At 46.5% G+C, this 12141-nt stretch overlaps 1 protein-coding gene across 4 annotated transcripts in view; it reads right to left on the reverse strand.

Annotated features, from left to right (window-relative positions):
* Positions 1-424: 424 nt before the first annotated feature.
* Positions 425-12141, reverse strand: part of gse1b (Gse1 coiled-coil protein b) — a 188206-nt gene continuing 176489 nt past the window's right edge. For all 4 annotated transcript variants that reach the window (XM_033619456.2, XM_033619464.2, XM_033619480.2 and 1 more), the window contains 13 exons: positions 11287-11453; positions 10804-11004; positions 9041-9208; positions 8538-8902; positions 7787-8117; positions 5247-5884; positions 4976-5088; positions 4611-4878; positions 2847-2960; positions 2313-2687; positions 1619-1915; positions 926-1029; positions 425-712 (listed from right to left, as the gene is read on the reverse strand). In XM_033619456.2, coding sequence (XP_033475347.1) covers positions 572-712; positions 926-1029; positions 1619-1915; positions 2313-2687; positions 2847-2960; positions 4611-4878; positions 4976-5088; positions 5247-5884; positions 7787-8117; positions 8538-8902; positions 9041-9208; positions 10804-11004; positions 11287-11453 — 3282 coding nt within the window. In that variant the 3' untranslated portion in view covers positions 425-571. The remainder of the gene's footprint in view (positions 713-925; positions 1030-1618; positions 1916-2312; positions 2688-2846; positions 2961-4610; positions 4879-4975; positions 5089-5246; positions 5885-7786; positions 8118-8537; positions 8903-9040; positions 9209-10803; positions 11005-11286; positions 11454-12141) is intronic.

Raw genomic sequence — 12141 nt, forward strand, 5'->3', positions numbered from 1 at the left:
AACACAGTACCACCAGGTAGTTCTTCAGCTTTTTATTCTTAAGTGCATTTCCAGTTCAAAAGCTCACGTGGCCTCTGTGATAGAAATCAGTCCCAACTGGCCTGAAGCCTTTGGAGCATTTAATTCTCTTGACGACACCCTTCCTGGGGCAGCTGCTCCCTCATTGGCAGGATTGTCTGTGTAGCTGTGGCGGTGAGGGATGCAGGGACTGAACAATGGAGCAGTGGGGACTGAAGAATGTGTGAAAAGCAGGTGTGTGTGTGTGTGTGTTGATCTTCAGGTACTCCTGCCCCATGCTCACGGGGTTGGCTACATTGGCACACGTTAGTGGCTCGTGGCACAGTCCCTGGCTGGCCACAATCCAAAGACTGCCTGTCCTTCACTGTATGGTCCTGTCTCCTGTGCATTCATCCATCATCCATTCACTCCATTCACTCATTCATCTTATCTTTCCAGCCATATTCTCTTCCATGGAGCCATGTGGACCAGGCCATGAAAAATAAACTCTGGGTGTCAGTCTGAAAGGGGAGGTGGCTGGGGGCCTGGGGGCCATCAGGTCGGCATGTTGGGGTCACCTGGGAGGGTAGCCCTTGTAATGGCCGCCTCTCGGCCAGTGTGTCTGTGGCAGTGTCAAACACTTCCTGAAGTGCTCCAGCTCTGCTTGTAGCTTCTCTCTTTCCACTGCCAGCTTCTGTCTCTGGGACATCAGCTCCTACATGAGCAGAGCAGCAGAGAGGTGTTAACACAAAGTTACAGCAGTCAGATGTGTTTCAGTTACATGGCATCAATGGGGGGAAAAAATTAAAAGCATGCAAGGATTGCAGAGGTGTATCTAATTTATGCTTTAAAAAAATAGGTAGTTTTTAATGAGTCTAGGCTTTGAGTGTGTCAGAAGGCGCAATATGTGTGTATGTATGCATCTTACCCCCATGCTATGAGACAGCTGCTCAGCAGTCAGACTGAGGTTGTAGTTCTGAGCTTCTAGTCTTCGACACTGGCTCTGCAACACTTGTCGCTCCAAGCTTTGCTCTGAAGGACAACACCAAATGAGAGAAAACAGAGAGTTGGTGATTAGAGAAAACAAATGAAGCCTTGGAACAGTAAACATTGACCTGTTTGCAGAATCTAGACCAGGTGTCATCTAATCAGCAGACGCTGCAAGGCTAATTTACCAGAAATTGTCTTCAGATGCATTTATCTTCATGTCTATAAGGAAATAAAACACACCACTGAAACTGTGTGTTGTATAGACTGGAATTGGTCAGAGGGGTATTCAACTTCTGATGACTATATTTCTGGTACACATCCTGATGATACATTTTATCTGAACATGTTGTGTTGAAGGAGGATAAATACCGCCCTCTAGTGATGAGAGAACATTACAACAACTGCTATAACTCAAGCCTATTCATTTGTATTGATTACCACCATCAAACAAACTGCTTCAAGATGAAGACAGTTTAAAGAAATAAAAGGAAACACTAAATTATGAACCTATACTATAAGATATTGACAGCATTTTCAGAGGTAGAGGATATGAAACCTACATAATTAAACAGAGCTATGAGATTTTTAGTAGCGCCAACAGAACCACCGCATGTTCACTACAGCTCCTCACCTTCAACGTATTCCTGATAAGCTTCAAATATAGATTCAATCCCCTGCCACTTGGACACAGGAGCCTCCTCTTCCTCCTCATCCTCCTCCTCCTCAGAGTCGTCCGGACCCGACAGGTCTTCTCTCGTCCCTGAGGCCTCCCGGTGTAGGGCTACGGAGAAGTGCTGCCCGTTGGGCTGAGGGTGTGATTGTGAATGTGGCTGCGGCAGCCGGCCGGGGGCGCTCTGAAGCTCTGGAATGTTGTAGTGAACGGAGGACTCCTGGAGGTGGGATGACTCCGACATCCCTGTGGCTCCACCTGAAAGACGAGCAGGAGGTTTTGTCATATTTTCATCAATATTTATTCATTTTAATAGCGATGAAAGGATTAGTTCATTCAGCTGGGGATACGGAAAGCGTTTATTTCCATTATCAGTTTATCTGCTGATTATTTTGTCGATTGATTGATTGGTCTATAAAATGCCAGAAAAATTTCAAAGAGGCCAAGATGACATCCTCAAAAAAATTGCACTTGCAAAATCAGAAGACATTAAATATACTTTCATAGAAGCCCAAGAAAACCATTTGAAGTGGGGATTTTTTTGGGGAAAAAGATGTTCCTGGCAGACCTGTAGTTTGTACCTTTAGTCTTATTGCTGAAAGTTGGTCTCATTTGCCACCATCACAGACAGATCTCCGAGGCTTGCTCAGCTTACCTTTATGTTTCTGCAGAGCCTTCTGAGTGGACTGAAGCACTGATTCGTGGAACTGCTGGGCAAATTCCTCCGGGGTGAAGCTGTCCCAGGGTTTGGTGCGCCCATTGACGCTGTGGAGGCCCTCTTTAGCCTGCAGGGGGAGTGGGGGCCGCAAGCTGTTCAGCAGGCTGGAGCTCCTCTTGGAGATGGGTCCCTCACTGGGCCCCCGGGCCTTGTCTGGGTAGACAGCTGGAGAAGGGGGTTCCTTTGGTCTTAATGTCTCCCCAAGGGGTTTTGGATGACCATTGGGGGATGCTGGGCAATGTGGGGAGGGGCTATGCGGTCTGACACTGTGGTGGCCTTCTGATTCAGAGGAAGTCTGGGCAAATGCAGAATCTGCAATCATTTGAACATGGGTTAGTCATGATGAGGTCAAGATCCACATTACTACAGAAGGAACACTGCAATTAGAGATTGTAGTTACTTAAGATGCATCATACAAATGAATAAATACCACACAAACCCAATACGTTAGGAATGAGATAGTGATCTCACCAGAAATCTGTGCTGGAGGGCTCTTACACAGCGGATGAGGGGCGTGTCTGATGGTATCCAAGGTTACGCTCTTTTCTTTAATGGCTTGAAGCAGCTCCACCACTCTTTCATTATCTAAGAGACAGAGAAACAGAGAAGATAAGTTAGACATGTCCGTATGTATCTTATTCACTATTTCAGAGGCATCTATTTCTCCCAGTGTGTGTGTGTGTGTGTGTGTGTGTGTGTGTTACAGGAGGTTGAGTGTGGCCTGACAGTGTGGGAGGCAGTGTGCTGCCATCTGTGGGCAGCAAACAGTAAATCAAGGGGATTAGACGAGGATCACTGTAAGCCCACTGCTGCCACTCCCAATTCCTTGTCAGAACGTGTGTGTGCGTGTGCATGTGTGTGCGACTGCAAGTGCAAAGGAACCTTGACACAAGTCAACCTTTCTAACTAGGGCAAAGTAAAGCATTACATTATGCATACATTGTTTAAAATATGCTGCATATAATTCGGGGTTTGAGGTTGACATGATCATTGTTTGACCCCCTTTAAGGTTTCCTTCAAGGCTTGAGTCAACATATTAATGAGACGGCAGTGCATGTAAAGCAGGCAGAGCTCAGCTAAAGTGAAGCGTCAGCAGGCTGCAGAGCTGACTGAGAATGACTGCTACTTTCTAAAAGCCAAATGAGCATGCAATCAGTCTTCTTCTTAACTCTGCCGAAATGAGATGTCAAAGAGGAGAGACATGATATGAGTAATGGATGGAGATGTTTGCGAGGCATGTAAAGGGCACTGGGTCAGTTCTGTAATGCAATGGTTTCTAACTAGCCTGCTGAGGCACACTCATGCATGCTCTGCCTTGCGCTAATGTTACAGTATTTTTCAATATCAGTAAAAAACATTTCACTTCTTTTAATTCCAATATTGTACCATGGAAGGCATGGAGTTAGTTTTAGAAATTCTTTACTTAAACAATAAGGGAGCTATAGTTTATTTAATCAAGAATAGCTACGAGGCATTGTTAAACACACTTAATTCTTCCACTAATTAATGTAATTCTTGAAACATAATTAAACAAAACGGTTGGTTAGCAACACTCAAGACTGGTATTAAGAGTAGCTGTTAGACAGAAGCAACCATATTTGCCGTTGATTTAAAGAGCACTTTTAAACGTGACCAAGGGGGCCATGTCAACCAAAGCATTTTTTCCCCAGCTGAAATGGCAGGGGCTCCTCAGCGAACATCCTGCTAGGCGCGCTTGATTTTTTAACTGAGGCACTTTGGTTGCGTCTTGTTGTTATAATACGGAATATCTACAGAAATGAAAATGTTGGCACAAGGTAGAGTACTTGCTCTGGATGAAAGGAGAGCTGAAGCACATAAGGAAAGAAAACAAACCTGCCAGTCTATGTGGGTTCATAAGAGTAAAACATATATATTAACATATATACAGCATATTTCTCCTCCATTGTTGTTGTTCAGCGCCTGTACATGTATGATGTGACAGTTGGTCTTCGTGGTATTCGTCCCTCCACTGTGACTGGCCAGCTGAGTAAAAAGTGACGATGATGAGCACAGAGTTTTACCCAAAATGTAACATTTTTCCAACTCTCAGAGTTCAGACAAAAAACAGCAAATGGTGGCGCTCCCATTGCAAAGAATTCAAAAGATATGCTGGCCTCAGGAAAAACACTTTGGTGGACAAGTGTGGGGTGGAGTATGTGCTCCTTAGACTGCACTAAATCTGTGTATTACAACTACAAATATAAATTCCTTTACCTCTCCTCTGCTGTACAGTGACATGGGACAGTTTAAACGTGGTGAGGAACCGCTTCTTATCCTCCAGCTCTGGTGCTCGGTCCATTTCCTCAGGAGTGAAGCGCGTGCTGAGCTGGGGAGGAGGGGGAGGAGTGCGTTTCGAGTGCGAGGCAGGTGGTGAGGGACTGCGCTCTCTGAGCCTCCTCCTCCTTTTCCTTCTCTTCTGCTGCACCAGCTCATCTCGCCGGCCCACTGTGGTCAGGCTGAAAACTCCCAGGAAGTCCAATTTCTGTGCGGAGAGGCAGAAAAAAAAGATATTTGTGTAATGTTCTGTCATTAGTGCTTGTGGAAAGCACAGAGAGGAAATGTGTTGGCAGGTGTTTTACCTCTGTGGAGTCATCCAGTTTGAGTGGGGGCTGCTCTGCTACTCTCCTGAGATGGGCTCTCACCTCCTCCTCGTCACTCTCATCATATGAGTCATCCAGCTCATAGTAGTAACCTGCAGCAGGCACAGAGGTCACTACTGACACCCCACTTTTAAATCCACTAAAAAAGTTGACTGTTACATAAAACAAGATATAGTCTATGATTTTTCAAAGCATGTAAGAGTACATGGGATCAGCTGTAGTGCAACAGTATGCAGAGTATGGTGAGTACCTTTCTCCCTGGCCTCCCTTCTCCTCTTCTCCTCCAGGTCCAGCTTGCTGACAGGCCTTCGGTGCTGCTGAAGGAATTCGTCATAGATCAGCATTGCGTCTGGACCCATCCCCAGTGTGGCTACCTGTCCCATCCCTGGCCCGGCAACCATTCCTAGCCCTTGTCCATGTCTACTGTGCCCCGGGTGTCCCTGGAGGCTCTTTAGTCCAGCATTGCTTTTCATGGCTCCCTCCAATTCATACTGGCTGGTCAGGGACAGTGATGCCCTCTGCTGGCTGAAGAAGGTCTGAGTGGACTTCTCCAGATCAGCAAGGAATGTGCTGGGTTCCGGCAAGCCCGGAGGACCTCTAAGCGGGGGATACTTCTCCATCGCTCCCCCTTCTCTCCTTCGTGCTCCGTCCTCATATTTGGAGGGTCCTGGAGGAAGCCGACTGAGCTCATAGTGTCCCATCCCTGAGGGCTCGTGGTTGCGTCTGGACTCTGAGGCAGTTTCTATGAGAGATGCAGGGTTCCACAGGGTGGTGGGTGGGTGGTGTTCACGAGGTGGCTGGGGAGGTTTGGGGGAAATGAGGGGTGGAGGGGCGCCTAAGTGAGGATGGAGGTCCCGGCTTCCTGGTTCATGGTGATTTGGTATGGATCTGTGGACGTACAATGGAAGAGGGGTGAGATTTATCTGTTGGAAATACAGCACAGCGCCCATATCACCTCAAAATTTGATTTATGGTGTTTTACAATCACGCATGCAACATAAAGACGGAGTGTTTATATGCATTGCCTATTTCCCTTCATCCCTGTCACTGTGTCTGTGGGTTTGTGTGTCTGTGCAAAGCAGTGTTATCAAGCCCAGACAGAGTAGCCCAGAGCAGAGTGAGGATGTGGCCAAGGCACACAGTGTCCTCCAGATATACAGGCCTGTTTTTGATCTGTCAGGTCCTTGTAGTGTGGCATGCATGCACATGCAGAGAGGAAGAGAGCAAGTCCAGAGAGCGGGCTACTAAGAAAGAGGCCAGGAGAAATATTCTCCTGACAGACAGGCAGGCAGAGAAGAAAAGGGCCGACACAGTGTGGGTAAGGAAAATGGCATATTGCTAGAAAAGGAATCATAGTCAATGATATGAGAGAGAAAAAAATAATATATATGTAAAGGGAGAACAAGAGTGAAAAGAGACTTTTTAAAGAAATAATGATATAGTGGTGGAAAAGAAATGGCAACAGTACAGTAGAAAGAAAGGCAGATGGCTGATGGACACTGTCTCGAGCATCTTTCCAAATCAAACCTGGCAGGAGCGCACACTGCATGACCAGTCAAATTATGTTTGTGTTTGCATTTCTGTGTGTGTGTGTGTGTGACTGAGTGAGTAAATGTGTGTTATCTGCAATCTGCAGCCTGCGAGCTGTGATTCTGCGATTATACCGTAGGGTTACTGATAGCAGACGTGTGTATCTCCCCTGTCCTACCAGTTCAGCATTAACAGCCTCACTTCTGAATCGCACACAACAACACAAACACAGGCACAGTAACAAAGGAGGGTAAGCAGGGGGCTTACGCTGTGCAAGGTTGAGAGGATTAGCTGAGAATTAGCCTTTGTGTATCTTAGCCGTCCCACTTGCTGCCTGTTTGAAACCCCTACCTAGCACTCACGAAACAGCAGTCATCAGGACCCCGCTTTACACCCTGCATCAACACCTAAACACAGTTGCCTGTTTGCCTACATGTCAGGCCTAGAAGGAAGCATGGACGGAAATAGAGTAGATGTGATGCTTCTGACAGGGTTTATCTTTTTCCAGTCCTGCCAGAAAACAAACTTCTAAAGCCTGCCAGCTTCTGAGGCTTCAGAACACAGGCACAACTGTCCCTATAAGACTGGAAAAGATAGACAGCCAAACACCCCTGAAAGAGTGTTTGCACTGAAAGCATGCACGCATTTTTAGTGTCACAGAGACCCCAGGTCTTGACTGAGTCCAGACCTTTGAATCCGCCACCTCCACAGAGTTCAAGTTGACTGATTCGTCTGGCACTGTGACATGACAACGACCAGTGAGCACTGTATTAGCCAATCAGCACTATGGGTGGGACTAACGGCTGTCAAGCTGTTGTCAAGCGTAGTCAAGTGCTGGCCAGAACCAATGAGGAGAGATAACCACAATGGCACTACACAAAAGATAGACACTGCTATCAAGGCCGTTCTATATCGACAAGTCTTCTCAATACTGCCTGACATCATAGTTTGTTTTACTGCGCTACACTCCACTCTTAAAACCCCAGGTATGTTGACATGGCTATGCATCAGTGTGGAATTAAAATGGCGTTAGATGAAGATTGAAACTGAGTGTAGTGAGTTGACAATTCTGTCTGATATCAGGCAACCCCAGAAGTTCTCGTCTCTATCAGATAACATGGGCAAAACAACTCTGCAATTGCCACGTCATGTGGAAATAAATACTACCGTGGCATGTGGTAAAAAACAAGAAATGGGTTTGAAATTTCCGTACATGATGGCTGGACTGCGGCGAGTTTACCCTCATGAGTGTTGCCTCACCTGTGTGAGTCTGTCCTATGATCTGTTGCATCAGCTGGCCGGCCCAAGTCCAGGTGCTGCTCCAGAACCTGCTGGCGGAATTCAGACACCTGGTACTGACGGTCCTCTTTCTCCTGCCGCAGCTTGCGTTGCCGTGCCAACCACCTCTCCTCCTCATTGGTCCTCTGAGCGATCATTGAGGCAGAGAGCGCAGTCCCTACACCGCTGGAGCCCATGTAGAGGCCATGGCCTGAGATTAGACCGGGGATGGGATGATGTGATTGGATCATTGACGAATGGAGTCCTGGCGGGACTGGTTTGGGAGCTGGTGGGGCGGGCTCTTTGGTTTTATCTGTGGAGGGAGAAAGGTCAGATTTTGATGTCAGGGACTAGTGATGCAACTAGTGATTGTTTTTATCTGACTATTATTTTCTTAATTCTGTCTATAAAATGACATAAAAAGGGGAAACATAGCATTCACAAGTGGATAAGAGAGCAAGGTGATGTCTCTGAATCACTTGTTTTGTCTGACAGCTAAAACCCCAAAATATTCAGTTTGCTATTGTACACAAGGAAAAAAAGAACATTCTTTTAAGAAATAGCTTAAGAAATAACTTAAACTATTATCTGAAAATCATTAATTGGTGCAGATTAAAACACTAATTGACTAATTGTTTCAGCTCTCTTTGATATAAGGTGTTTACAGGGAGAAGTGTTTACAGTCAGTATGGCTGTAGCTTGAGGAATCTCCAGGGACAGCACTGACACATACCAGCCCGATTAGGAGTGAGTCTCTCAGGCTTGGTTCGGTCCTCCTGCCCCCTCATGGCATGGAGCTCAGCCAGATAGTGGCTCTCCATGGCCTTGGACGCCTGCAGCTCCTTCTCCCTCAGTGCTCTCTCCTTTTGCCTCTCCAGCTCCTTCTCTCTTTCTCTCTCCCTCTCCCGCTCTCTCTCGCGCTCCCTTTCCCGCTCGCGCTCTCTCTCCCTCTCCAGCTCCTTCTCCCGTTCTCGCTCCCTCTCTCGTTCCCTCTCCCGCTCTTTTTCCCTCTCCGCCTCGCGCTCTCTCTCCTTCTCACGCTCGCGCTCCCGTTCACGCTCCCTCTCTCTCTGCCGCAGCTCATCCTCCAGCTGAAGCCTAAAAGGCAAAAATGGACAAAGGGACAGAAGAAGAAAGAGGACGTCAGTGAAATCAGACAGAAATCATTTAATGCTGTTGAGATCTGCTGTACACACGCACGTGACTGTACGTATACATGAGTGAAGGGGACTGTACCTCTCAGACTGCAGTGCTGACAGTGACGGGTGCGTGAAGTCTCCAGGGTAGCGGACCCCGGGTAGGTGCATGTGAACAGCAGAGGGATGGATGGGAGGTAAAGCTCCCCCTCCTGGAAGCTGATAGAAAGGTGACCTCAAAGCAGAGAGGCAGAATGGGTCATCCATCCTGGGAGATAAGGATTGCAATAAAAAAGAAGAAAAGAAAAGGGAGAAAGAGGAGAAGTCAGTCTCTCCGTGTGACAGTGCAGCATTCACTTTCATTAACCTGCGCGCCTCCATCTCCCAAAGAAGCGACATCACAGGGTCTTCCATCTTTCAAGAAAGAAGCAGGGTCTGTCAGCTAACCTCAATCACCACACAGCAGCTAGCAGGAGACTGTGCTGTGTGTTGATGCACAACTGTGTGTTGTTGTGTATGTGTGTTACATCCACTGCTCATCCCCTCATTAAATCCATTACAGCACAGTGTGTGATGGGTGCTGCAGTCCTCTGATCTTACTGGGTTGACAGACCAGGGGCACGCAGCCTGTGTGATAGCCCAAAGCAAGCAAGGGTCCATCTCATACACATAAAGTCTACATGATCATATGTAGTGTGCATTTGAGATGAATGCATTGTTAAAAAAAACCTGCACATAGATTTAATGCTGCTGTGTTTCTCTGCAAGATCAGTGGGCTGTCACTCCTATAAAGAACACTATCAAGTAACATAAAGAAAACTAGATTTCCTTATAAGAGACTGTACAAACCACAGGATACATCTTATGTCAGATGTGTAAACAGCTCATGGATTCTTTTATGTTAATTTCTCACAAAGCACGCATGAACAAGCTCCAGATATATAGAGTTAAGTGGCAAAACCAGTCGCGGCTCTCTTAGATGTTCATATTTTATTCATAAGTATAATCTAGCTCGAGTAAAGACAAGGAAAATGGGTCTTGCTATGAACTGGCTTGGTTTAAGAAGCTTCAAAATAAATACAAGTTTTTCATTAATAAGGCATATATGGAGTTTTGTTTGTCTCATACTGCAAAGATTATTAGGGACCCATGGAAAAGCTGTCAAATAAGTATAGTGCTTCTCATCTTTTATGAAGAACTGCACTGTAATCTAGCGAGCAATAAAGCATCATTACAGCAGCTGTGAAGGTTGTAAATGACATTACCGCAGCCCTCGGCAATAAACACTGATGTATATGTGTTTTTTAATCAATTTCTTAAAAGCATTTTGACACAGCTGACCAGGATGTTTTCATACGGTGGCTTCTAAGAGGCAGCCTCTCAGATAATACAATATATATAAAGATGTAATTTAGGACTCAGTGCATCCAATATGATAAACTCTGCTTTTATGTGTTGCAAAGAGGTACCCCAGTGCTTAGTGCAAGAATGTACTCTCACCTTTTGTTTTAACAGATGTCCTTCATGTCCATGTGAAACTGTGAGTTTGGTTATTTTTGTGTCTGTTACTTTGCTTTTTGTTTACCTGGGACCTGATTTTTAAATGTGCACTGCCATCTGTCAATGCCACATCTCTCTTCAACTCTCTTACACATGAAATCTGTCCCCCAGTTAAATAAATATAAACAACTTCAATATTCTACCTCTGGGAACATGAATTCAAGGTCAGCTATACACTAATGCATTTGTTGCTGAGTCCAAGCGTTACAAATACTTAGTTCAGTCATACGCACTGACTTGCACAATTCGCTCTCAGAGGAAATGGGTGCCAAGTCAACAAAACAAATTAACGGAGAGGCTTACCTGTATGGCGTGAAGGAGGGGTGGGGCAGGTAGCTGGGGTGGTAGTAGGCAGCTGCAGCAGCTGCAGTGGCGGGGTCCAGGCCCAAGGGCAAAGAGGGCATGCGGAGGGCATCCTCAGTCGTGGCGTAGGGCCGGAAACCACGGAGGTACTCTTCTGGCACAGGACCAGGGGGCACTGCGTTAGGCAACTGTCTGGGCAGACTGAGGGAGGTAGGGGCACAACAGAGAAAAGCCACGGTTAATTTGATTTGTATGTGTCCACTGTTGTACACACACACTCTGTGAAACTATTCATTTCTCAGCACCACTGCCAGAAAGACAAATGTGTGTACATTTATTGCAGCTGCTTTTCCCAATGAGTTTAATATGCCCATGAATTATTGATCATACACTTATAACAATGTGTGTAAAAACTTCCACTTAAACTGAAAACATGCAAACTCCTCGAATCCAGAGGCACAGGCAGAGCAGTGTGCGACTCACTTGAGGGGCTGGAAACGTGAATCCTGCATGACAGCACCGGGGGTGAGACCAAAGGCATAGGGGTTTCCCAGGAGGTGGGCAGGGACTGAGGGGCCACCCTTTTCCTGTGGGATGCTTCCCTCTGCACCCAGACGCTCCCTGCTGGCCCCACGAGGCCCCGAGTCAGCCTGGAGAGAGATACACAGAGAGAGTCTTACTCATTGTTCGTGAAGACCTGTGACCGTCACGGTTGTCAATGCTCATGGAGCCCATCCTGTGAGAGGGGGGAGACGGGGGAAAGAATAGGCCTGTTTATGGTGCAGCAGCAGCAGCAGCAGCCTCTCTCACTCTCTCTCCCTACCTCAGGCACTTCTATTCACTTTCTCACACAGACTACCTCCCTGTAAAAATAGACGGATGAGCATTCCTCTGAGGGGAATATATGATAAAATGGAGGAAGCAGGTAGAGAGTGGTAAAAAGCGGCCTTACTTTTTTCCTCTGTAAACAAGAGATGTCATCCTTGATCGATGAGGTAATGATGTACAACAGCACTACTTCTGGAGAGATGATGACTTTGATCTTAGCAAAGTATGTGTGTGTGAATGTGTGTGCATGCCCGTGTGTGTGTGTGCAAACATAACTTAAACACTTACATCTACAAGGAAGACAACAAAGTCCAAACAGCAACATCCCTCTGCCTCTGTTTTTCTTACTCTTTCTTCCCTTTTCTCTTTCACCTCCCTCTATCCCTTTGGCAGCAAGCCTGGTCTCACTTATCCAATCCCACAACAAACATAGACGCACACACGCAGACACACACTCTCAGCAGGCACATACACCATTTCAGAGCTACAAAGGCATCCTGCTGTGGGAGT

Source organism: Epinephelus lanceolatus, chromosome 2 (assembly GCF_041903045.1).
Source record: "Epinephelus lanceolatus isolate andai-2023 chromosome 2, ASM4190304v1, whole genome shotgun sequence".
Lineage (NCBI taxonomy): Eukaryota > Metazoa > Chordata > Actinopteri > Perciformes > Serranidae > Epinephelus > Epinephelus lanceolatus.